This window comes from Mauremys reevesii, linkage group 17 (assembly GCF_016161935.1).
Source record: "Mauremys reevesii isolate NIE-2019 linkage group 17, ASM1616193v1, whole genome shotgun sequence".
NCBI classification, from domain to species: Eukaryota; Metazoa; Chordata; order Testudines; family Geoemydidae; genus Mauremys; species Mauremys reevesii.
Window position 1 is genome coordinate 3,972,789 of NC_052639.1, and position 25,032 is coordinate 3,997,820.

At 57.7% G+C, this 25,032-nt stretch overlaps 1 protein-coding gene and 1 gene segment (V, D, J or C); both read right to left on the reverse strand.

Annotated features, from left to right (window-relative positions):
• The window catches only part of PLCD3 (phospholipase C delta 3), a 50,819-nt gene extending 34,767 nt beyond the window's left edge, over nucleotides 1–16,052 (reverse strand). The window contains exon 1 of the mRNA XM_039504324.1: nucleotides 15,856–16,052. Within this exon, the coding sequence (XP_039360258.1) occupies nucleotides 15,856–15,952 (97 nt within the window). The 5' untranslated portion in view covers nucleotides 15,953–16,052. The remainder of the gene's footprint in view (nucleotides 1–15,855) is intronic.
• A 5,942-nt stretch (nucleotides 16,053–21,994) lies between these two features.
• On the reverse strand, nucleotides 21,995–23,958 carry LOC120385021. The segment is given in 2 exon segments: nucleotides 21,995–23,283; nucleotides 23,510–23,958. Coding segments are annotated over 2 exon segments (507 nt in total).
• Nucleotides 23,959–25,032: the final 1,074 nt, after the last annotated feature.

Consider the following 25,032-nt stretch of genomic DNA (forward strand, 5'->3'; position numbering starts at 1 on the left):
CCCACGCCAGGTGAAGGATTGCAAACATCTACCACACGTCCCTGCACCTGATTCCAGCCCAGGAGCTCTGGGGGCCAGATTCCTACCTCCAGCCCGGGCAATGGAAACGGCTCCACGCCCCTCTGTGGCTGCCGCTGCTGCTCTCCCACTCTTGGTCACGGCCCCATCCCCAAGCCCTGCTCTCCTTCCTATGCAGTAAAACCGCAGCATCTCCCTGGGTGGGGCAGGGTTTAGATACAGGGAATTTTGGAGGAGTTTAGTGATGGGTCCAGCAGGCCACACATGGAAGCCAGCCCATTTCTCCAGCCGCTCTGGCTCCAGGCTCCCCAGGATTCAGGTGGTGACAGAAGTGGAGCTGCTGTTCTGAGCACTGCCGGAGCTGCTATGTGAGAAGCTAAGAATAAGGCTGTGTCCCAGCTCCCCAGATAAGGACATCGGGGTATAGCCTGAAAGACAATGGAGCAGCTGTTAGCTCCAGAGCCCCTGTCTCTTGTCTCCGCAGGCTGAGTCTGCAAACGTCCTGCAAACCTGGGGACACTTGAGCCAGGAGGACAGAGAGAGAGACAGGGTCTGTGGAGGAGTCTGAAGGAACTGGCCTTCCCAGAACCAGCCAAGGGGAAGTGTGAGGGGAAGCAGGCAGGCGCACAGCCTGGTTTAGGGTTTTTAAGGCGTTTTCTCTGCAATAAGGGGTACTTTGCTGATTCCCACCCTCGCTCCCCTGGAGGAAACGGAGCCTAAGTCCGACCTGCTGAGGTGATCACACCCAGGGGCTGCCGCCAGCGCCTGGGCTGAGAGCAGGAGGCGCACGGGATTCCGGCCCGGAGGAGGCCATGGCCAGGGACCTGAGCCCCAGAGGGGGGCACTGGAGACAGAGCCCACAGGGGCCAGAGGTGGGGGTTGCCTGGTACCCGTGAAGCAGGTGTTGTGCAGCCGGGAGCTTGGCAGCGCTGTGACGATGCAGCGTGCCAGGTACAGACGCACCCCGCACAGCAGGCCTGGCACGGTGCTGGTGGGAGCATCGAACCCCAGGACAGAGACAGACTAGCCGGTGCAGACAGCAAGGGCCAGGGCTGCAAAACACTGCGGCACCCCAGACGCACGGAGGCGCCTACAGGGGGTTTAAAGGCGAGTTCGGTGACTAAGGTTTGCAAACCCCACCAGGCAGTTCCGCGGCCCCTGTGTAACCCTGGCCCTGAATGTGGAGCACAGGCTGTGCCCAGGCCCTTCTAACCAATCCGAAAGCAGCTGACAAGGCCTCCCCTTAGCAGCCCAGTGTGTGACCGTTAACCCTTTCACTCCTGGGCTGTGCAGAGCAAATCTCTAACGCCAGCCCAGTGAAGACGCTGTGGGTAGCCTCTGGGCCTGGCAGCTGGCACTCCTGAGGGTTAATTCTGACTGCCATCAGCTTGCCATGGGAAAATCATTTCGCTGCTCTGTGCCTCGGTTTCCCCAGAGTACTCTGTACCTCAAAGCAGCACCCTGGAACCCCCATAGTCACCCCGTCATAGAATTGTGATATATTTCATACAAAGCCATGCCCTGTAAGATAGCCGAGGAAAGGCTGAAACCCATTGTTCTGTCCAAATATCTATATCCTTAGTGCGTATGAAGTTATGAGATTGTGCCGTATGGTTGTTGCAGCAATATGGGTTTGAGAGTGTTAGTCTGAGTCCTCCACTGTCAGTTCCCCAGTGACAACCAAGGAGGGTGTGAAATGACCATTAATACACAGGGGAGTTGTAAACAAGGGATTTCAGCTGCTGTAAGAAAGCTGCACAAGCATCATGCCAGAGGGGAATTGCTCAAGTCTGTGACTCCTTTTAACATCGTCCCTCCCTCCCGTTTTACACCACACACAGACTCACAGTCCGCCACAGGCCAGGCTCCGCTCCAGGTTCTCCCAGACTCGTCCCTTTTTTGTGGGCGCTGTCCCAGGAAACCCAGAAGGGTGCTGTGTGCGTGCTGCCAGCTGTCCAGTGTTATGGGCTCCAGATCATCCCAGAGCTCCTGGATTTTGCACCTCAGAGGTGGCAGCCCATTCCCCTGGGCCTGGCATCTTGTAGGCAAGGTGCTGCCCTGGCAGGGCCAAGCAGAGAATTCTCAGCTAGCGATTCCTTATTCAAAGGCCTCCCACAGCCACAAAGCGGTCCAGCAGCCAGCACACCGGGGCGCCATTCCCAGCCTTGCCACTGACCTGCCGCGTGACCTCTGCCATATCACTTTGCCCTCTCCCCCACTCTGTCTGTGTGGTCGGTGGAGCAGGGCCCGTCTTTCTGGATGTGCATGGGTGCTGCCTGGCACAAGGGGGCCCTGATCTTTGCAGTAACAATACGGGGTCAGGCCAGGGTGGCTCAGGCAGGGAGGCAGGTGGTGGTACTGATCTCACATCACAACCCAAGCCATAACCTCACTCCTCGCTTTCACGCTGCCACAAGGAGCTGCCCAGGAAAAAGATCCCAAATGGAATTGTCCACAACCAGCCCATAGGGTCAGTGTTTCCTTCTCTTCCCTGGGCGGGGCCTCGCGTGGGTTGGAGGCACCACTGGGAGCCTCTGAGTAACGCAGGAAATGGAGGTGAGTCACCGGGCCTGCTGTCCAAACTGTTTCTCTTGCTGAGAACGGCAGTTTAGATTAGGCAGAAAAATTGTGTTGGCCGGTCTGTCCCTGGCCATAAACTGTTCTACATTCCAGGTGGGGAAGGGGAACGAAGCCAGGCAGATGGGCGCAGAGAAACCGCTGCAGAGGTTACGTGAGGTCACAGGGCACTGGGAGGTAACACCAGGGTTAAGCCTGTGAAATGCACAAAGCCGGTTCAGGTCTTTGCTCGTGAGCCTGGGGCTTTGGTCATGGTGGGCCCCTCTAGACACGCGACTCTCCTGCTTGCTGGCAGGTGCAGCGCAAGCGCACCCCGGGCTCAGCCACACTAAGACTCTTCCAGCTCTTCTCCAAAACCGCAGTCGGGTACTGACCCTTCATTCTTGCATTTTCTCTTCTCTGTGAAACTAGGTTCCCGCGACGTTTTAAAGGGACACTCGGTGTAAGGACACCACAGTCACTTCCTTTGCCTCTGTTCCTAACAGCAGAGATTGAAGCTTTTTTTAAAAGATCTAGTTAACTTTCTGCTGTTTAGACGGTGTTTGCCTCTCCCCTCCCACCCTGCACTCCCCTGAGCTGAGACAATGGAAATCCACAAAGTCAATTTCCATTTTGTTTATGGTCCATTACTGCTTTTAATGTAAAACGGATGGTCCCGGGACTCAGGAAACCTGGCCCAGTTTCTGGCTCGGCCACTGACGTGCTGTGTCACCCTGGCTGTGTCACTTAATCTACCCTGTGCCTTAGTTCCTCTTCTGTACAATGGGGATAGATTTCCCTGGCTCATAGAGGGGTTGTGAGGTTAACCCCACAAATAGCCGTGAGGCTCAGGCACTCTGCTGGTGAGTGCCAGATCAGTATACAGCTAGCAAGCCTCAGCTGCAGAGCGGAAGCATGGCAAAGGGGTTATGGCACTTGGGGGGATGTTGGAAACTAGACTTCAATTCCCTACTCTGCCACAGGCTTCCTGGGTGACCTTGGGCAAGTCTCCGCACCTCCCAGTGCCTCAGTTTCCCTCCTGCACAACAGGGATAAGAGCGCTGCGGGGAAGACATTAAAAACTGTGACGTGCTAGGATAGTGCAGTGATGGGGCCAGAGAGGTGCCTCCGCTACCGAACTGGCTCAGAGGGCCGTGGTGTGCCACACTTGCAGGCAAACGTGGATTTCTTTCTTTAAAATGTCCTACCATGGAAAGTAAAAACAATTAGAAATCACAGGAACCCCCTGGGCGAGTCTTGTGGCCTGTTGCCTTCTGCCTGTCTTGTCTATTAGGTAATAATTGGAGATATACCAATCTCCTAGAACTGGAAAGGACCTTGAAAGGTCATTGAGTCCAGCCCTCTGCCTTCACTAGCAGGACCAATTTTTGCCCCAGATCCTTAAGTGGCCCCCTCAAGGATTGAACTCACAACCCTGGGTTTAGTAGGCCAATGCTCAGACTGCAGGGGCCTCAGGGCGCTGGCTCCCACTCAGTGTCTATGCAGCACCGGCACCACCAGGCAGAAAGGGCTCAGGGCCCACGGCCCCCACAGTCAGTCGGTTCTCACAGGGGCCCACGCTGAGAGCTTTGGGGAATCCGTCCCTCTGGGTCTCATGCTGAGCAGCTCAAACCGGAGGCCCCAAAACCCAGCAGCTGCTTACGACAGGGCAGGACTCAGTGGCTTGGCCAAGGGCCCCTCGCGAGCCTGCCCCAGAGCCGTCTCGGCAGGCAGTGCCTAGGAGGTTCTGCGGGGTTGGACTCGACCCCAGCTCTGTGCCAGCGGCTGCCGCTGTGCCACCACCCGGCTGCCATGGTCGGGCTGCCAGGGCACTGGCCTGCCCACCCTCGCCCTGGTTGTGACAGTGCCCCTCGTACGGGACGGTGGCTTGGCAGGCAGGCCTAGCGGTCCCAGCTGGGGGGCAGGGACGGCCAGGAGGCAGGACAGTCAGCGAGCAGGGATCAGGGCAAGCAGCAAGAGCCAGGGTCAGGCGGGGGTCGCAGGCAGAGATCAGAGGTGGTCTCCAAGTTGGAATCAGGCTCAAGGTCGGGCTTGGGTGGAAGACTGGCAATCAGCCAACAGCCTGGGCCACCCTCCAGGGTTAAATAACGAGCATGGGCCAATCAGAAGGCTGCAGGGACCTGTCAATCTAGACCCTATGGGCGTCACTTCCTGCAGCGCCTAAAAATCTTCACAGCCCTCCTCAGACTCCACTGGCCCTTGTCCCCCATGGACAACCCCCCCTCGAATGCCCTGCCGAGAGCTGCCCCCAGCCACGCCTGCAGCCCTGGACCCAGGGTTAACCCGACGCTGCACATTCTCCTCCCCTCTGTTATAATAACTCAGTCATTAGGATCATCTCGTTAGGCTTTAATGAACCCTGCTGCATCCTGTAGAGTGTCTATTTCAATCAGCTCTTTGGGTGTGATGTGAGGTGCACGTGCCCATGGCCCCTGCCTGGGCGCATGCGAGTTACGCAAGAGGCTATTTTTAGCCCCGCGTTACAGCACATCTTTGGCCCTGGGCGTTGTGGAGAGGCCGGGCCCCCGGCTGGTAAAGGCAGCAGGAACTCGGCTCAGGCACGATCGGCATTGCTGGTATGTGCCCAAGCTGGCCTGGCACTCAGGGCCCGCGTCACGCCGTGGTGGACATGGAGCCGGGTGAAGAGTTCTCCTCCCCACAGGCCGGCTGGGAAGGATTTGGGGGCTGATCTCACCCCCGGCTGGTCTGTGCTTTGCCAGTGTCTCCTGTTGGAGGGAATGTCTATTAACCCCTTCCCGACTGGTGGTGTGCATTCCTCCTCGGGCACCCCATGGCAGCGTGTGCCAGTGTCCCATCACCGCGGACCAGCTCCACCGAGCTCAGCCCCCTCGGACCTGGCACCTGGTAGGTGCTTGGCACAGGAGTGGCTGGTTCTGATCCTGGCTGTCGCCCACACCCCTAAGCAGGGGTCGCGTTCCTGCATCCCCCTGGGCACCGGGAGCTGAATGCACGGACGTGTGCAAAACGCTACGAGGCTCTCGGACGAGAAGCGCTACAGAGAGGCAAAGTGTCCCAGCTAGTGCATCCCTCCTCTGTGCACAGCCCCCGAGCCAGCTGGTGCCCCCAGGGCCGCTGAGCCAAGCACCCCACAGGGCTGGTGTGGTGGAGTGGCTGAGGAAGGGTGCTTGGAGCTGGTAGAGGTTTCCTGTCAGGGCAATGACCGTGCCGTGCTGCCATGGGGACTGGTCTGAGCTGCCCCTGTCCCGAATGAGCCCAGTGCCCAGATCCGTTAGAACAGCGGTTCTCAAAGCCGGGCCGCCGCTTGTTCAGGGAAAGCCCCTGGGGCGGGCTGGGCCGGTTTAATTACCTGCCGTGTCCGCAGGTTCGGCCGATCGTGGCTCCCACTGGCCGAGGGTCGCCACTCCAGGCCAATGGGGGCTGCGGAAAGGGCGACCAGCACATCCCTCGGCCCGCGCCGCTTCCCGCAGCCCCCACTGGTCTGGAGCAGCGAACCGCGGCCAGTGGGAGCCGCAATTGGCCGAACCTGCGGACGCGGCAGGTAAACAAACCGGCCCGGCCCACCAGGGGCTTTCCCTGAACAAGTGGCGGCCGGGCTTTGCGCACCCCTGCGTTAGCAGACGCAGGCACAGAAGCAAACTCCCTACTATGCCAGGGCAGAGCCCGTCCTGCCAGGTGCCCCACGCCAGGCAGGTTAGGCAGGTTGGAAAGACTGCGATTAACCCCGGAGCTGTGACATTCTTCCCCAGCCATCCGTACCCTCCCAAGGGGAGGAATTCCTCCCGCACCGCTGCACTGCTCCGCTCAGCAGGGGCGGGTGTGTCCATCCATGCCTGGGGTAGTGCGCTGGGGTGGGCCCTTCCTGGCACAGCCCCCGGGCACTCACCACAGACCAGCCCAAAGCGCCCTCCACGTCTGCCCCTCGCTCCTCCAGCACACAGCAGGCTGCATCCCCTCCCTCTGAGACGTGCTCACAGCCGGTTAGCGCTCCAGCAAGCACAGCAACACCCGGCAGCAGCACACCCGGACACCACGGGGGCTGGGACAATGTGCACAGTGGGGGGCCGAGAGCCACTGAACCAAACTGTAAACCCTGCCTCTGATGGAAACCAAATCAGGCCAGGGGGGTGTGGCACCCCCAGCACCCCTAGGTCCAGCACCTCTGATGGACACACGTATATATGCACTGGCACACACACAAACACAGACGCATGGACACACACTTGCACGGACCACATGGACACATGAACAGATGGACACACACGTATATATGCACATAAACACAGACTCATGGACACACACACACACACAGACTCATGGACGCACATGTACGGACACACACACACACACACACACGTATATATGCACATGCATATTAACATCCACAGACTCACGGACACACACGACTCACGGACGCACGTCTATACGCACAGGCATCCTCACACACACACCCACGTGTGCGCATTAGCACAAGTTCAGGCTCCAGGGTGAAGCATTCCCGCTGCGAGCTGCCCGTGTGCTAATGTGCCGAAAACATTCAGCCTTCCAAACAATCGTGGCTGGGTGCTGACTGCATCCTGCCCAGAACAATAATATTTCTCTTGCCAAATGACTTCCCGGGGCCTGAGCCGAAGGCTGGCCTGCCGCACACCCCGCTGCTGTTCCCAGACACACCTCTCAGAGGTCACCCCGGGTGCAAGCCAGGGCTGCCTTTGGCTTCTCTGGGCAACAAACATGCAGCGGGGGGAGGGGGTCTAATCCTGTGAGAGGGACGCTGCAGAGCCTCCCAGCACCCTCCCCTCCTACAGACTTCGGTGAGAGGGTCTCCGAGGGCTGGGCGAGGCACAAGAATTCCAGCTCACAAAAACCATTGTGGTTCCAACATTTGTTTTCATTCTGCATTGGACTGAAATCGAGCCCTTGCAGAAAGCAGAGCGAGCCCACCCCGGCGTAGCCACGCCTCGGCGCTCTGCTCTGCCTGGTTCAGGGCAAGGACTCGAACTCGGTCTCCCCCCGCGCAGGGGAGGGCCCGACCACCAGGCGAGCAGCTGCTATGGGGCATGCTCTGGCTCTCGCTCACTCTCTCCTTTCTGCAAAAAGGTTTGGTTTCATTTTCTGACAAATAAACGTATCCTAGAAAATCTCCCAACCTGCTCCAGTTCTCAGCCCCAGCAGGGGTAGGAACGAGAAGCACATCTTGGCTTTGGAGAACCAGTAACCCACGGTCTGGCCTGACCCACCTGCCTCCATCTGAGGTTGTTGATCACAAGGATCACTGATTATTTAATTTGGAAAAGAAAGGCCATCTCTTGACCCCTTAGATACAGCTGGGTACCTACGGGAATGCCAGCCAGACGCACTTCGGCCATGGAGACTTTGAATGAGACCATCGGGAGGAAGCATGGCCCCTTTGAAATCAGCATCTCGCCTGAATACATGCCAGAGAATTTACCCCAAAGCACTCTCACTTCACTAAAATGCAGCCACCTCTGGGGTGGAAAGCAGCAGATGTTGAACGGCACAGCATAACAGTTTGCAGCAGCGTGGGAGAAATAGAAAGTAATACCCAGCTGAGGCTGCAGAGGGAACTTAGAGAGGGTGAAGGCAGTTACCCAGGTCGGGATTTGGCTAGGACATTAGGTTCCCAGAGATGCCCGTCTGGGGGAATTGGGCTTGAAAATGCACGGGCTTTGCAGTTGGCTGGCAGGAGATGTGATTCATGTACAACGGGCACACACACTGCAGCAGCCGGGCCTGCGGGGGCAACCAGGACACGGAGCCAGAGGGTAAGGCGGGGCGAGCTCGGTGGTATGTCCCATTTGACGAAGCGCTCTCCCAGCCGTGCAGCACAGATTGGGGGCATGGTGCCAGCTAGGGCAATGCCACCCGCGCACTCGCCCCTCCACACCCTGCAGCACCACAGCCGTCCCACCAAAGTACTGGCCTGACCCTGCTTAGCCCCTGAGAGGATGACCCCCCACCCCACCCCAAGCCCTACTCCTGGCACTGCTTCGGCTGAGGCTGGGAGAGGACTGGCACGTCTCAGTCCAGATTGTGGCTGGCTCGGCGGGGACCCAAAGCCCCAAGCAGCCCCTCTCCCCAAGGAGAGCTGGTACCCAGCCCGTTCAGGCAGGCACTCACCTTGCAGGGGCGCAGACACACCAGCCATCCCGAGTCACTGCTCCTTCGCTAGCACCAATAGCCCAGGTTCCAAGGGGACGGGGGATGGGCAGAAGGAGGACCCTGTATCCACGATCTCAGACAAAATCCTGTTCCGCTGAGTCCCTGGGATCTCCCGGATGTGTCCCAGCGAACCTGGCCCCTGCAGCAGGCCGGGGAGCCCTCCCTGGGCAGGGCAGGGGGAGGAGGTTTGGCTCCGTCTGGCTCCCTGAGCAGGGCAGGGTGCTGCTGCTGCAGCCTGTTGGCAGGTCGGGCCCCACGTGCTGACACGCAGCAGCCTGATCTGTTGAGCCTTGTTTTGATGAGCTCGTCCGCACACAGGCAGAGGCAATGGGACTCCGAGTCCAGGAGCAGCCCAGCCAGCAGCTCCTGGTAAGAGGGGAGCTCAGACACTAGTGCCTGGGCCCTTACCGACCCCCCAGCACCCACACAGCTGTGCCTACTGCCTGCCACGCAGCCCTCTACCCACATGGCCCCTCTGGGCCCTGGCCGCCACGGGCGCTTGCGTGCCAGTCTCACTTGCTTACACGAGCCCTGGCCTATCGTAGGGTGGCAGCTCACGGCATTTAACTGCAGCTACAGAGTCAGATCGCAGTGACATCGGAGCAAGTCTGGAGCCAGTGCAGTGACTCCGGATTGACACCAGTTAAAGCGCATCAGAATCCCGCCAGTGGCCAGAAAGCCGACGTTGTGGCAATGGCCCCTTCCTGCTCCATCTCCGCTCCCTGTGGGTGCGAGTCCCATCTGCCCCGGCACAGCCACACACACGCCACGGGAACTACAGAGAAGTCTCCTGCTTCACGGCAGAGCACTCCGCCCCGTCTGGTGCAGGCCAGAGGGTCCACGAGATTACACAGACTTGGGGCCAGGTTCTCCACTGCCCGGCACCGTGTGTCACCGTTTACACCAGTGCAAAGTAAGCGTGAAATGCTGCCAAGCGGGGAAGGGAGCGATTTGCACCCTTTGCACTGCTGTGACTGACTGCAAGAGGTGCAGGGGAATGGCCAGGCAGGCCCTGCAAGCTAAAGACCTGGACTCCCTGCACTCACAGTTACTGTCCTTGTCTCAGACTCACTGGATCTGCACTGTCCTCTCCCCTCCCCCATGTGCAGGGGCCTCAGCCTTTTGCATTCCACCCCCCTGCCTGTGCAGCCCAGCCCCATCCAGCATCCTCCTCCCAAGAGCAACCTGGGAAGGGCCCCCTGGGCATCACCGGGGCGGGGGAGGGGGCAGGGAGGAGAGAAAATAGAAGCAATTTGCCAAGTCTTAGCTTTATGCCAAGTGGTTAGGTGGCTGCATTGCAAACCCCCAGCAAGGAGCCAGTTCTGGGGGCAGCCTGAGCAGGAATGGGCCACGGTCCATCTCGCTCTGTCTCCACACACACCCCAGCTCTGTGGCTAGAGGATTTGCCCCTGAAAATGTCAATCGAGCACCAGTCACCGGAGCAAAATTCTCTCTCTCACTCACAGGTGTAAGAGCATTTCTGCTTCCCACCCCTGGAAGCCCCCCCAGGGAGTCCCTGCCCCACTGCCGGGCTGGGGGAAAGCAGAGGATGATGGGAGAAAAACCAGGCAAACGGTGCACATCCAAAGGCAGATTTATCCAGCCCAGGCCCCAGTGTGGGGCAGGGGGGTAAGTCCCGTTTGCTGGACAGATCCAGGGGACACACAGCACCTCATTCAGACGAGCCACTGGGGGATTCATTCCCCCTCACTCCATCCCTGCTGTCAGGTGAGGTGTGCGGGAAACTGAACCGAATGCTCCTTGCTGGGGCTGGTGGAAGCTTCGGTTCCCCAGGAGACAGGAGGGTTTCAACCTGACCTGACTCCATCAGATGCTGCCTTCTCCCCCCCGGATCACCCTTTCCCTGCCCCAGGCGTAACACAGAGCCCCTGGGCTCACTCACTCACTGTTCCACAGACTGCTCACTAACACGTCCTGGGATCCCCGTGTCCCCCAGCCCCAGCTCCAGCCCCAGCCCCGCACTGATAGCTCAGGGCCCACAACAACCCGGGTCAGGCCCCCCGGCCGGCACACGTGCGCTGAGCTCGCTGTCGCAGGACAAATCGCGCTCCGATGGCCGCGGAGGCACTCAGCCGGAAAGGAAGCTAGCCCAGGGGTGTGTAACTTACAGGTGTCTGGGCCCGAAGGCTTCCAGGAGTCTCATCAAGTTGAAAAGGGCACCTGAGCTCTCTCGATCCGAGGGCCAGACCCACCGAGGTACCTGGGCCCTGCAGTGCTGGGCACTGGAACAGCCGCCTCATGGAGGCCCCAGCCCCGAGCTGGGTGCCTGGGCTCCCCATTCGATGCATGGGGAGAGTCAGGGACCCGCAGGAGACAGCCCGCCGAGCAGGGGGTCTCCAAACAGGAGTGAAATGCGGAGCAAGGGGGCAGGGCTCAGCGCCCAGCTCCCCGAAGGTCTGGGGGCCTTGACTGACAGGCTGGAATCCCTCCACTTGGGAGCCTGAAGTGTGAGCCAGGTCAGCGGCCGAGATAGCCCAGCCAGGCTTGTGAAGGGAGCCCGTCACCCAGGGGCCAACGCGCTCACCCGGAGGTGGCGGGTCCCTGCTAGGTCGGCCTGGCTGTAACTGACTAGCTAGACCCTGGAGCAGCGCCCCGACCCCCAGCTGACCGAGTCAGTCTCCCTGGCCCAGGAACAAAGTGAAAAGGCTCCAGCAGGAGAGAGCCAGCCCCACCCAGACCAGCCTGGTGGCTGGGCTCTCGGCTGGGCTGCGGGAGACCCGGGTTCACGTCCCTGCTGCAGATCAGGCAGGGTCTCCCACGGCCAGCAGGACACACACGAATTCCCAGCCTGCTCGCCCGCCGTTGTCCCTTGTCAGGCGCCCCGAGAGCACGGACGGGCTCGGGCCCGGTGGCGAACGCCTGGCTTGAGAACCCGGCTGCTCATTAGCTGTGGGGCCAGCAGACACTTGGGTGCCAGTGGGGTTCGCTGGCAGCTGAGGGGCACTTTTGGGAATGTCAGTGGGGCCTAAAAGGTGGATTGAGGTGCCTAAAGAGGCAAATAGGTGCCTAACTCCCTGTGTGCCATGGTCCTGCCTGCCTGGCTTCCACACACCCGGCAGTGCCAGGCCCTGCTTTTCCCTGGAGGAAAGCTTAAGGTTGCCTAACATTTCCCCCATGGCAACTAGCACCTTAACCCCTTCACTGCTGCACTTGAGTCAGCTGCAGTTCCACCACGACAGCCACGGAGAATGCAATGCTAGCGTGTGGGAACCGGTCTCAGGGAGCTTTAATACACTTGCAAACCGGATTATAGAGTACATATTATTGAGCCGGCGCGCGTGCTCTGCAGAACTGTGTTGTATTTACACAGGTTATCTGAGTGTGCACTAGCTACAGTTACTGAAACATAATGCCCCCATGTAGACAAGCCCTTGCCCTCAAGGCACGTAAGTTCGGTATTATTCTCACCTACAGGAGTCTTGTGGCTGATGCACAGGACTGGGAGTCAGGAGATGTGGGTTTTAGTTCTGGCTCTGCCACTGGCTCCTTAGGCAAGTCATTTCCCCTCTCTGTGCCTCACTTTCCTCACCTGAAAAATGGGAATAATAGTATTCTCCTGCCTCTCAAGGGGGTTGTGATGCTTAACTCACTCACCTCGTGAAATGCTTTGAGATCCTCAGATTAAGGCAGCCATAGCACTGTGGAGTATTATTTTACAGCTGGGTAAACTGAGGCACAGAGAGGTTAGTGACTTGCCCAGGGTCACACTTGCTTGTAACCAGAACCCAGGAGCTGGGCTGCGCTGGGTGTAATAAGTGCTACGACTTAGCTCTTACACATCTCCCCACACTGCAAACAATCCAGGGAAAGAATCACTATCCCCACTTTTCAGATGAGGAAATGGAGTCCCAGGGAGAGGCAGCAACTTTCCCGAGGTGTCAGCGGGACTGAGTGTCTTCCGCTCTAACCACTAGCCCACCCACTCTTCCTAGCTCAGCCACATCAATCACAAAGTCAAAACCCAACCTCAAGGCCAGAGGTAAAGCGATAGAGTGACCCCCCGGAACAAAGAGCTGCGGATACTGGGACCGGTTCCCATCACTAAAGCACTTGCTGTCCACAGGGGTGGGGACTTTGGAAGGGTGGAATGATACTGGACAGTCAGCTCCGTGTGCCTATGGCCGCTCTAGGCCCCCCGACTGGAGCCTTGCAGTGCTACAGATAATAAATAATAATAATAACGCCGTCACCGATCAGCCGCAGACTGGGGGCCTGCCTGGAAGAGAGGTTTCGATCAAACACTGGGCTCAGTGCAGGAGGAGTGACTGGGGAAACCCCTCTGGCCCGTGCTCTACAGGAGGTCAGACTGGGTGATCTAATCATCCCTTCTGGCCTTAAGCTCTCTGAATCTCTGACATGCCCCGTCGCTGCAAGGCTTGCGCTGTACGGTTCAGTATAAGCTCCTGGCCACATCCACGCCGGCTTGGGGTCTCTGGCCATCTCACTGGCATTCGAAGCTCCTGTTCCCAGAGTCAAAGCTTGAGTTTAAAAGAAGACGCCCCAGCAGAAATTCCGCATTCAGGCTTTGGGGTTTAGTTATTATTTAGCACTGGTGAGAAGGGCCACACGCACCTCGAGTGATGCCTTCAGGGGTCACAGGGAGATGCCAGATTTCCAAAGAGCCCTACATGCTGGGGGCACTGTGGGTGCTGAGCTGTGAGAACCAGGCACCGTGTGGGGCTGCTGGGCACTTGGAAATCCAGCACAGAGGCTGCAGGACCCACGCAGGCCTTGACGTCTCAGCCACGGGGCCCCTTCACTACCAGCTGCGATGCGGGACCGGGACTGAGACCCACCAAACTCATTGTGCACTAGCCACTGAGCAGTGGTCACTGCTGTGCTGGGTTAGTTGTGAAAGCAGCCTAGAGGCCTCGTATTGCACACACACCCCATGGGGACCAGCCAGTCCCCCAGACACCTGACTTTTGGATCGCGAACAATCGTGGATTTTATTGCACAAAAAATTTACTGCAACAATATGGGCATGTGAACGTAGAATGAATTATATTGTAAAAATAAGAATGGATTAAAGAAATGTTGTATGTACCTTTAAGCAGAAATAAGAAATGTTGAAATACAGGTGCCAGGAAAAGAAACATTAGGCATAAACAATGGTGCTAATGGCGAAACATTAACAGAAGATGGGTAATAGTTAGTAAGGAAATAAGATATGCATGCCTAGCCCAGGTAAACTTATCTGCTTCTGCTTCCTTTGTTATCTTGTTAAGTTCTCACCCTTTTTTCTGTATAAATCAGATAGTTTGTGTCTTGCATGGTGCTCACATTATCTGGGTGTCATTAGCAGAGCGCTGTGCTGATAAAACAGAGTGGTCTGACAAACTGTGAGTCCTGAGTCTAACTTTGACAGGCATTAATTAACCCCTTAGTTGCTGCAGCCTCTTTGCTCCCCCATGTTCCTTGGGCATCCCCAACAAACAGTGGCCACATACCAAGGCCTGGGGCAGGGCTGGACATGGGGCCTCTCGACAAGTGGATTGAGTGGGACTCAGCAGCACCCATGGATGGCAATGGGAGACTCCAGCAGGTCGTTTGCCCTGGAGGAAGGGAGCCCCTGGCCACAGCCCAGGCAGGTCCCCACAGTCAGGTCTCAGTGGAGAGTTAAAGTGGGGCAGCTCTATGGATGGGAACACTGCCCAGCTGGGAGTGTGGACCGGCATCCGCCAGGCAGCGCAGGCCCCCGCCAGAGGGGGCTGGGGTCCCAGGCACGACTATCACAGGCAGGGGCCAGCAAAGATTCACAGCACAGAGCCCAGCTCCAGCCGTGCCAGAGCCCCCATCCTGGGGAAGCTCTCAGCACCCACTGCCCCCTCTGCAGCTTGCGGCCCCCCAGCCGGGAGCAGGGTCTGTTTCGTCCTTAACCCGCCCCCCTGGCCAGTTCTGGGGGGGGCTCAGCTCCCGGTGCTGCTGAGGGGCGGGGGGGGGGTGTTCCACAGACATGGGAGGGGGGATTACAATAAAGCCAAGTGCCCGGCCCACAGGCCGCTATTAACCCCTCATGGTGCCCACTCCTACCTTGGGGGGCTGCCCCCCCATCTGCACCTCGGCCCGGAGCCCTGGGGGCTGCCCCCCCGTCTGCACCTCGCCCCGGAGCCCTGGGGGGCTGCCCCCCCGTCTGCCCCTTGGCCCGGAGCCCTGGGGGCTGCCCCCCCGTCTGCCCCTCGGCCCGGAGCCCTGGGGGGCTGCCCCCCCCCTGTCTGCCCCTCGGCCCGGAGCCCTGGGGGCTGCCCCCCCGTCTGCACCTCGCCCCGGAGCCCTGGGGGGCTGCCCCCCCGTCTGCCCCTCGGCCCGGAGCCCGGGGGGCGGACCCCCCCGGCAGCCCCTCGGCCGGAGCCCTGGGGCTGCCCCCGTCTGCCCCTCGGCCCGGAGCCCTGGGGCTGCCCCGTCTGCACCTCGGCCCAGAGCCCTGGGGCTGCCCCCATCTGCCCCTCGGCCGGAGCCCTGGGGCTGCCCCCGTCTGCCCCTTGGCCCGGAGCCCTGGGGCTGCCCCCGTCTGCCCCTCGGCCCAGAGCCCTGGGGCTGCCCCCGTCTGCACCTCGGCCCGGAGCCCTGGGGCCTGCCTCCCCCCCACCCCCAGGACGGTGTCTTGGCCCGGGGAAGGCTCCTGGCAGCAGCACAGGGCCAGAGGCCGGTTCTGTAACCGGACCCCCCCCGCCCCGCCGGCAGACCCCGCGCAGCCCTCGCCCCCCTCGGGGGCAGACGGGCAGGAGCCGCGCCCGGCAGCGAACTCCTGCCCCGGGACCGGGACCCGCCCGGCTGGGGCAGGAGTCGGGCCCGGCTCGGGGGCGCAGCGTGGGGACGGGGCGCATCGCCGAGCCGAGCCCCGGCGCCCATCCTCGCGGCTTCGGGCCCCCCGGCCGAACACTCCCGCACTTCGGGGAAGTTCGGATCCGGATCCCCTGGCGGGAGCCCGGCCCGAGACACCCCCTCCCCCTCCCCCGAGATCCAGGCTAACCGGGCTCCCCCCGATCCCGCCCCCAGGGGTGCGCCTCGGCCGGGGGCCGGGGGCAGCCGGGCGGCGGGTGTCTGGGCTGCGCAGGATCGGGCCCGGGCACTTACCCATTTTGTGTAAGGCTCGGTCCGGGCGCCCGGTGCCGCCGCCGCCGTCCTGCGGGGGCTGCTCCGGCCGCGATTTCTTCCTCCAGCCGCAGATCATCGTGTCCGGGCCGGGCCGAGCCCCGGGCCCCTGCGCCCGCCGCGGGCTCCCTGCGAGGAGCGAGCCGGAGTGTCAGAGCCGCCGGAGCCAGCGCCCGTCCCAGCCGGCTCGGGAGGCGCGGGGAGGGAGTCACATTTCAGGGCACGGAGAGCGATTATGAACCGCGTGGGGCTGGAGGGCTCCTCCCACGGGCTGCGCGCCGCCCCGGCCAGCGGGCAGCGCCTCTGCTGCGCGGGGAGGGAGGGGGGGCAGGGGGCACAGCCCAGCACCCCGGGGCAACACCTCCCAGACAGGGACTGTGAGCCCGCGGGGGCAGGAGACGGGCACTGCCCCAGGGCAGGAGACGGGCTCACCCGGAGCAGCAGGAGACGGGCGCTGCCCCAGGGCAGGAGACGGGCACTGCCCGAGGGCAGGAGAGAGGCTCTGTGAGCCCAGAGCGGCAGGAGACGGGCGCTGCCCCAGGGCAGGAGACGGGCTCACCCGGAGCAGCAGGAGACGGGCACTGCCCCAGGGCAGGAGACGGGCTCACCCGGAGCAGCAGGAGATGGGCACTGCCTCAGGGCAGGAGATGGGCTCACCCGGAGCAGCAGGAGATGGGCACTGCCTCAGGGCAGGAGATGGGCTCTGTGAGCCTGGAGCAGCAGGAGAAGGGCACTGCCCCAGGGCAGGAGAGAGGCTCTGTGAGCCCGGAGCAGCAGGAGACGGGCGCTGCCTCAGGGCAGGAGAGAGGCTCTGTGAGCCGAGAGCAGCAGGAGACGGGCACTGCCTCAGGGCAGGAGATGGGCTCACCCGGAGCAGCAGGAGATGGGCACTGCCTCAGGGCAGGAGATGGGCTCTGTGAGCCTGGAGCAGCAGGAGACGGGCGCTGCCCCAGGGCAGGAGACGGGCTCACCCGGAGCAGCAGGAGACGGGCGCTGCCTCAGGGCAGGAGAAGGGCTCTGTGAGCCCAGAGCAGCTGGAGACGGGCGCTGCCCCAGGGCAGGAGACGGGCGCAGTCCAGCACGGGAGGCACTGCGGTGGCCCTGCCCACTCTGGTCAGCGCCTGGCCCTAGCACCACATTCTAGGCCTGGCCCATCAGCGCGAAGGGCCCAGAGATCACTGGCCGATCACCTCCTGCCTCTGGGACCTCTGGCCGCGGTGCCCACGCGTCTCCCCTCCCAGGGATGCCCAGCAACGGGCTGGGCCTGGGGCGTCTCCCACCCCTCCCAGGCTGGGCCCGTGGAGTTTTCTTTCCCATTTTAGGTGTCCACCAAACAGCTGAGCAAAACCACCACCACGAAACAAAACCACAACCCAGAAGTTGTCATTCAGGGCAACCGCCCTGCTCGCCTGCCCCTCCGGCTGGCCCTGTCCTACCAGCGCCAGAGCCAGCGCCCTCCCCTGCCAGGCTGCTGCAGGCGGTGTTACTCTCCACCGAACCCAGACCGGTGTGAAAACCAGCCCCAGGACAAGCCCAGGCTGGCAGGCTAAACCAGCCGAGTGCTCCCACTGGGGCTGGAGCCAGGTTCGGAGACCCACCCCCCGCATCAGGTGTCATCATCACTCAAGCAACCGGCTCCAGCCCAAGCAGGAATGTCTACGCTGCTATTTTTAGCCCCGTGAGCCCAAGTCAGTTGACCTGGCTCTGAGACTCACTGCACTGGGGAGGGTTGCAGTGGAGATGTGCCCTGGACACACACACGACAGGGCCTGGGATCTGAAAGTGCTCAGTGACGCACGATGCAGCAGGAATTGTTCCCAGCAATGATTAGGGTTTTTTTTTTCTTGTATTCTCCAGGCCTCAACTGGCCAGTGTCCCCTGTGCAGCCTGGCTCACACTCGCCTTCCCCGCCTCGTGTTCTAGCCAGTTTCAAGGACTGAGGAAGGCAAAAGGGGAGGGGTGTGGCACTCTATGTATTAAACCATAGAATATTAGGGAAGAGACCTCAGGCGGTATCTAATCCAACCCTCTGCTCAAAGCAGGACCAATCCCCAGACAGATTTTTACCCCAGTTCCCTGGGGTTAGCAGGCCAATGCTCAAACCCCTGAGTTATCCATCCCCACCAAACGGCATTACCTGTCTCCCAGTCACCGATAACTTGGAAGAACGTGATCGTGAACGCTTATAGATCAATGTCCTAACAGGTAAAGCACAAGATGGTGTATTAGCTGGTGTCTGCTCCAGACCACCAAATCAGACTGGGCAACTGAATGACCGGCTCCTTATGCAGCTATCTATAATGTGCAGGGGGAAAAGCTGCCTGATCCTGGGGGACGTCAATCTGAGTTTCACATGCCGGCGGTCTCATGCTGCCAGCACTAAAACATCCTGTCATTTCTAAACATTATAGATAACAATTTCCTAACTCAGAAAGTGCTGCAGCCAACATGGGGAAATTCTTTATTTGAGTTCCCAGCCAATGGGAGCTGCAGAGCCAGTGCTTGGGGCGGGACAGGGTGGAGCCAGCATGCAGAGCCACCTGCCATGCCTCTGCCTAGGAGCGGCAGGGACAGGTCGTCGCTTGTAGGGAGCCACCTGAGGTGAGTGCCCACCAGATCCAGCCCCCTGAGCCCCCTCCCATGCCCCAATCCCCTGCCCTGAGCATCCTCCTGCACCCAAACTCCCTCCCAGAGCCCATGCCCTGCACCCCCTTCCATGCCCCAACCCCAGCCCCACACCCAAACTCCCACCCTCCTGCGGGGCGTGGGCTCTGGGAGGGAGTTTGGAATTTTTCACTTACCGGCACCCTCCTTTCCCCAACATGCCAGATAAAAAAGCTTTTACTGCACTGACTTTGCTAGTGCTTTTTATGTCGCCTGTTGTAAAATTAGGTAAATAACTACACGAGTTGATGCACCCCCTGCAAGACCTCTGCTACCCCCAGGGGTACGTGTATCCCTGGCTGAGAACCACTGCTGCAGGCCAGACTTACAGGATGGGCGTCTCTATCGTGGGAAGCAGGAACTCTGAAAAAGATTTGGAGTTTGGGGTGGGTAATCAGCTGAGTGTGAGCTCCCAGTGCGACGCTGTGGCCAAAAGAGCTAATGCGATCCTGGGCTGCATAAACGGGCATCTCAAGTGGGGGGAGAAAAATGATTTTACCTCTGCTGCTGGAATCCTGTGTCCAGCTCTGGTGCCCACAACTCCAGAAGGAAGCTGATAAACTGGAGAGGGCTCAGAGGAGAACCATGAGAATGATTAAAGGGTTAGTAAAAATGCCTGACGGTGATGGACTCTACGAGCTTAACGAAGAGGCTAAGGGGAGACTTGGTCACAGTCTAGAAGTATCTACAGGGAACAAATATTCAATGATGGGCTCTTCAGTCTGGCAGAGAAAGTATAACAGGATCCAATGGCCGGAAGTGGGAACTAGCCGAATTCAGGCAGGAAATAAGGAGTAAATGTTTGACAGGGAGGGTAATTCACCCCCGGAGCATTTCCCAAGGGTCGCGGTGGATTTCTGAATCCAGACGGGCTGTTTTTCTAGACGCTCTGCCCTAGGGGTTATTTGGGGCAGGTCGCTGGCCTGTGCTGTGCAGGGGGTCAGAGCAGATGGTCGCAATGGTCCCTTCTGGCCTTGGAAGCTCTGAAACTATGAAGGGCTCATCTTAGCTCCCTTAGCTGCCTCCCTGCTGCCCGGAATGAACAGCGCAGGGCGCATGCACCCTAATCAGTTAACTCCCCCTTGTGGGGAAAGCCGGAGAGCAGGAGGCAGCTCCTGGCCGGGGGGGCGCAGCTGGGAGGCAGGAAATAAACACTCTCCATTAGGATGCAACAAAACCACAGAATTCTATGGTAACTTGGAAAAATGCCAAATCGCACAGGCCCCGGGGGGAGATGACGGGGCCGTTCTCCAAGCCAGCGACTGCGGCTCGCTGCACACCCACAAGCACCACTTCCACTGGGCTCAGATTTTCAAAGTGATCGTCAGAACGGTGATAGCTAGAAAGTGAATGTTCTTAAAGGCCAAGCCAGGGCACAACCGACTGCTGTGCCCACAGAGTTCACAGGGCCCCGTTTAGACAGGGCCGCCCAGAGGATTCCGGGGGCCCGGGGTCTTTGGCAGCGGGGGGCCCTTCCATTCCAGGACCCGCCGCCGAAGTGCCCCGAAGGCCCGTGGCGGGGCCCCCCCCGCCGCCGAATTACCGCCGAAGCTGGACCCGCCGCCGAAGTGCAGCCCGGTCTTCGGTAATTGAGGAGGGGGCTCCGCCGCGGGTCTTCGGGGCACATTTGCGGCGGGTCCCCTAACGGAAGGGCCCCCCGCCGCCGAATTACCGCCGAAGACCGAGCTGAACTTCGTCGGCGGGTCCCACTCCGTCTTCGGCGGTAATTCGCCAGCGGGGGGTCCTTCCGCCCCGGAGCGGAAGGAACCCCCCTCCCCCGCCGGCGAAGACCAGGAGCAGAAGAAGCTCCTGCGCCTGGCCCCGCAAGAGTTTGCCGGGCCCCGGGCAAAGTGAGGACCCGCTCCAGGGGCCCCGAAAAACTCTGGTGGGGGCCCCTGTGGAGCTCGGGGCCTGGGGCAAATTGCCCCTCTTGCCCCCCCCCTCTGGGCGGCCCTGTTGAAAACCTCTATTACTAGTGCCCCCACATATTCAGGGTGTGACTGGAACAGAGGGAGTGCTCTAATGAATCAGACCTGTTCATCCAACCAACACTGGCCAATGCAAAATTCTTGAAGGAAAGTGCACGACAGACCCTACTAGTCAATTATAGAATAACTTATCCACAGGGTAATTTTCTTCTAAACCCGGGTGAATAAGAGGGTGGCTTGTTCACATGGAACAGCAGAGACCATGCACAATTCACTCATTCTCAGTTTAACTCCTTATTCCAGCCACAAACCACAGCCAGCATTGGCTTCCTACCACTCATGGTTGCTGTGCCTATAAATTCATTAAATGCTCGTGAAGTGCTCAGACAATACTGTGATGTAAGCCATGGGAGATTGTAAACAGAAGGTTCACTTTGCACTTAGTTTACAAATTAACAAATTAATTAACAAAAAAGTTTCACCATAAAAGTGTTGTAAATGATGAGGATTTCATATACACTGAGTAGTGATTTAACTCCGTTGAGACTACTCAAAGTGTAACAGGCCCAATTCTCCTCATTCATTCATAAGAACGGCCAGACTGGGTCAGACCAAATGTCCATCTAGCCCAGTGTCCTGTCTCCCAACAGCAGCCAATGCCAGGTGCCCCAGAGGCAATGAACAGAACAGGGAATCATCAAGTGATCGATCCCCTGTCTCCCATTCCCAGCTTCTGGCAAACAGAGGCTAGGTGTGAGTTAGGAGTAAGTCCCCTGGTGTAATTTGGGCTTCTCCTCTCATCCTGTTGCAAATCAGGAGTAAGATCCAGATTTTCAGAAGGTATATAGATGCCTAGTGGGATTTTCAGGAGGTATATAGATGCCTAGTGGGATTTTCAGAAGCATCTGAGGAACTAAAACTCGATCACTTCATTGAGCGTTAGGCAGCCTGGCATTTCCAAGTGCGTTCAGAATTGCCTGAATCTCTTTAGAAATAGAGCCCCAAATACTTTGGAATCAAGGTGAGTTATTCTTTTCTCATTCACCTCAGTGTAAAGCAGGAGTAACTCCACTGGGGGTCAATGGGACTGAGTCTCCATGGAAACTCCATTGACTCGTCAGGGCTAATTCTCCAGTCACACATTCTGGTGTAAATCTGGAGTAGTTCTACTGGGATCACTTAGGCTGATTCTCCTCTCCCTCATCCAGGTGTAAATCAGGAGAAGTGCTAGAGTAAAGCAATGTAGGTGTGAGAAACATTAGCTCCAATGGACCTACTCATGGAGTAAAGCACGATTCTGACATGAGTAACAGGAACAAAATCTCACTCTACGCTCGCATTGTCTTAATTTGAAATATTAGAGTAGTTCCAGGGAAGCCCATGTCTTTGCACCAGTTTGCCATCTGATCCTTTAACTTCAGATCCTCTTATCAGAATAATTGCTCTTTAACCAAACTCAGTATAGCATGAAGGCCTCATGCTTAGCCAAAACTACACAATGCACTAAAGTGTTATTTCGTAAGGCCTTTTATTCATCCTTCCAAAATGTTACAGTACAAAAACAGAATAATATTTGTGAATATCTTTTCTCCTCTGGACAGTGCTGGTTACGAAGATGGCAGTCAATGGGGGAAGTTCAGAATTTCAGCTGTGACGTGGAATGAAATGGAAAGGCCATGTGGCTTGCAGCGATGACAGCCCCTGAAATCCCAGAGATCCATCCTGGAGAACTTCTCTGCCACCGCGTGCACATTAATAACGATAGAGGAATGATGTAGAAATAGCTATCTGTGCCAACAAATAATTCAACAGGACAGCCAGACGGGTGAAGTTCTTTGGCCTGTGCTCTATGGAAGGTCAGACTACATGGTCCCTGCTGGCCTTAAAATCCATTAATCCCTCTTCCACGCTCTCTAACATCGGCGCAGTCGCTCAGCCGCAAGCTCTGGTGCTGGTGCAGGAATAGCTGTGCTGCGTTCTCTGGCCTGTGTTACGCAGGCGATTAGAGTAGATGATTCTAATGGTCCTCTCTGGCCTTAAAATACACGAATCTACTAATTACTATTGTTCCTTGTGGCAAAACTGGCATGGCCCATAAGCGCAGCAAGCAACAGGCCTGGCTCTGAAGAGCTTATCATATAAAACCGACAAGAGACCCCGAGGGTGGGAAAGGAAAGGGGCAGGTAGGTAGTCGTGAATTACCTCAGGCCACACCCCAGAGCAATGGGTCAGAACTCAGCGAGCCGGACTCCTAGCACAGGGCGCTAGCCAATAGATCACGGTGCCGCCTCGGGCAGTCTGTTATGGTAAGGCCACAAGATTAATTGTTGAGGGTGAAGTTGACCCTGTGCATGGCCTGTTTAACCCCAGGGTCTCATTTTGAGGGCTGCCTTGGGACTCTTGCAATGTGCAGGCAGTGGCAGAGGGCTGAATTTCATGCAGAGAGATGTGCTCAATGAGACGAACCCCTTGCCCCAGAGGTTACTGTAGGAGAGGAAGCTGGGAAGCGAGCACTGTGTTTCTCGTGCACAGTAGTAGGTAGCCGTGTCTGCAGCTGTCAGTCCGTCTATCTTTAGCCTGGCAGTGGAGCCGCTGGTGGAGGGGGTGACCCGGCCTTTGAATTCGTTAGCGGTGATGGTGGTGAAACCTGTTCTGAAGGCTGTGACCCAGACCAGACCTTTCCCAGGGGCCTGACGGACCCAGTGGAGATGATGGTCATCGATGTTATACCCAGAGACGACACAATCCAGGGTAATGGAACTCCCTGGCTCTGCACGGGCAGAACCTGGCTGAGTTAAAGTGACAGCTGCCACGGAGCCTGTAAAAGAAACACAGAGGAATTATCCTATCCCATCACACCAGTGAGCCAGCTAATCTCCGACAGACCCTTCAGAGGAAGGTGCAAGACACCTTGGAAGTGGCAGTTACAAAATAAAACTGCCAGAGATTGGTGTAAGCACAAAAGGATTGACCCACTGATGTCATCAACCCCTTGGAGACACGAAAACCCCCAACCTTACAAGAGGCTGCACCTCGCTGCTCACCTGACAAGATGCACCAGGCCATAACGCAAAGACAACGTAGCCACAGCATGACCGCTGCTGACCTTTGCTTTAGCACAAGGGGTTGGTGTCAAAGAGTCCCCCTGACTAACAAGGCAGGTATCACCCCATGTTCTTATATCCCACGAGGCAGGCAAATAATTTTGCATTTCAGAAATTTCCCTTCTCCCATGTGTCTTTCCGCACCTCTTTCTCTCCCCACCCTGTTGCTTGTGGTTAAAGCACAAGGCATGGCCTTTGGAGACTTGACTTGACACAGGAACTTTTAAAAGTGCCTAATGGACAGATGCCCAAACTACATTAAAATTCAATCACAGCTGGGTATCTAAAATGCCCTTATACTACTTTGAAACCTCCAGCCCTTACAAGAGAACATAAGAGGGCACAGTCCATCTAGCCCAGTATCCTGTCTCCCGACAGTGCCCAATGCCAGGTAACCCAGAGGGAATGAACAGAACAGGGAATCATCAAGTGATCCATCCCCTGTCGCCCGTTCCCAGCTTCTGGCAAACAGAGGCTAGAGACACCATCCCTGCCCATCCTAATGGCTAACAGCCACTGAGGACCTATCCTCCATGAACTATCTAGTTCTTTGTTGAACCCTGTTATACTCTTGCCCTCCACAACATCAGCAGGCAAAACGTTCCACAGGCTGACAGTTTATTGTGAGAAAAAATACTTCCTTTTGTTTGTGTTAAACCTGCTGCCTATTAATTTCATTTGGTGACCCCTAGTTCTTGTGTTATGAGAAGTAGTAAACAACACTTCCTTATCTACTTTGTCTACACCAGTCATGATTTTATAGACATGGGAATTGAAGGGGAAAGTTAAGGGAGCAGATCCTCACTTGGAGTAAATGGGTGTAGTGCCATTGACTTCAGTACAACTACATTTCTCCTCCAGGCAGGTAAAAATTCTGGACTTAAATGTTTGTGTTGATTTTACATTTGAAATTGTGAGAATGCTAACATGGGGTGAGATTCTGTTTGCCATTACTCATATCAAATAGGACTTTACTCCATGGGTAGATTTACACTAGGCTGAAATGAGACTCCTATCCTCTGACACCCATGGAGTTACCCCTAGTTCAAACTGGGCTGAGTAAATTGAGGAGTTGTAAGTTACTACTCAGTTCTAAATTATGAAGGCTTCCACTATACTTTTTTGCAGTTCCATACCCCTAATTATTGTTGTTGCCCTTTTCTGAACCTTTTCCAATTCCAATCTATCTTTTTTGAGGTGGGGCGACCACATCTGCACACAGTATTCAAGGTGTGGGCGTACCATGGATTTATATGGAGGCAATATGAGATTCTCTGTTTTCTTATCTATACCTTTCTTAATGATTCCCACTTTCTGTTAGCAACATACTCTGAGTGTGACAGGAACAGAGGAATTGCCCAATGCGTTAGATCAGTCCCTTTAGGCCAACGTAGAAGACGATTCCAAGAAAGGTTAGACCCTAGTTGTCACTTAAGGAACAGCCACTCTGTAGGTGAATTTTC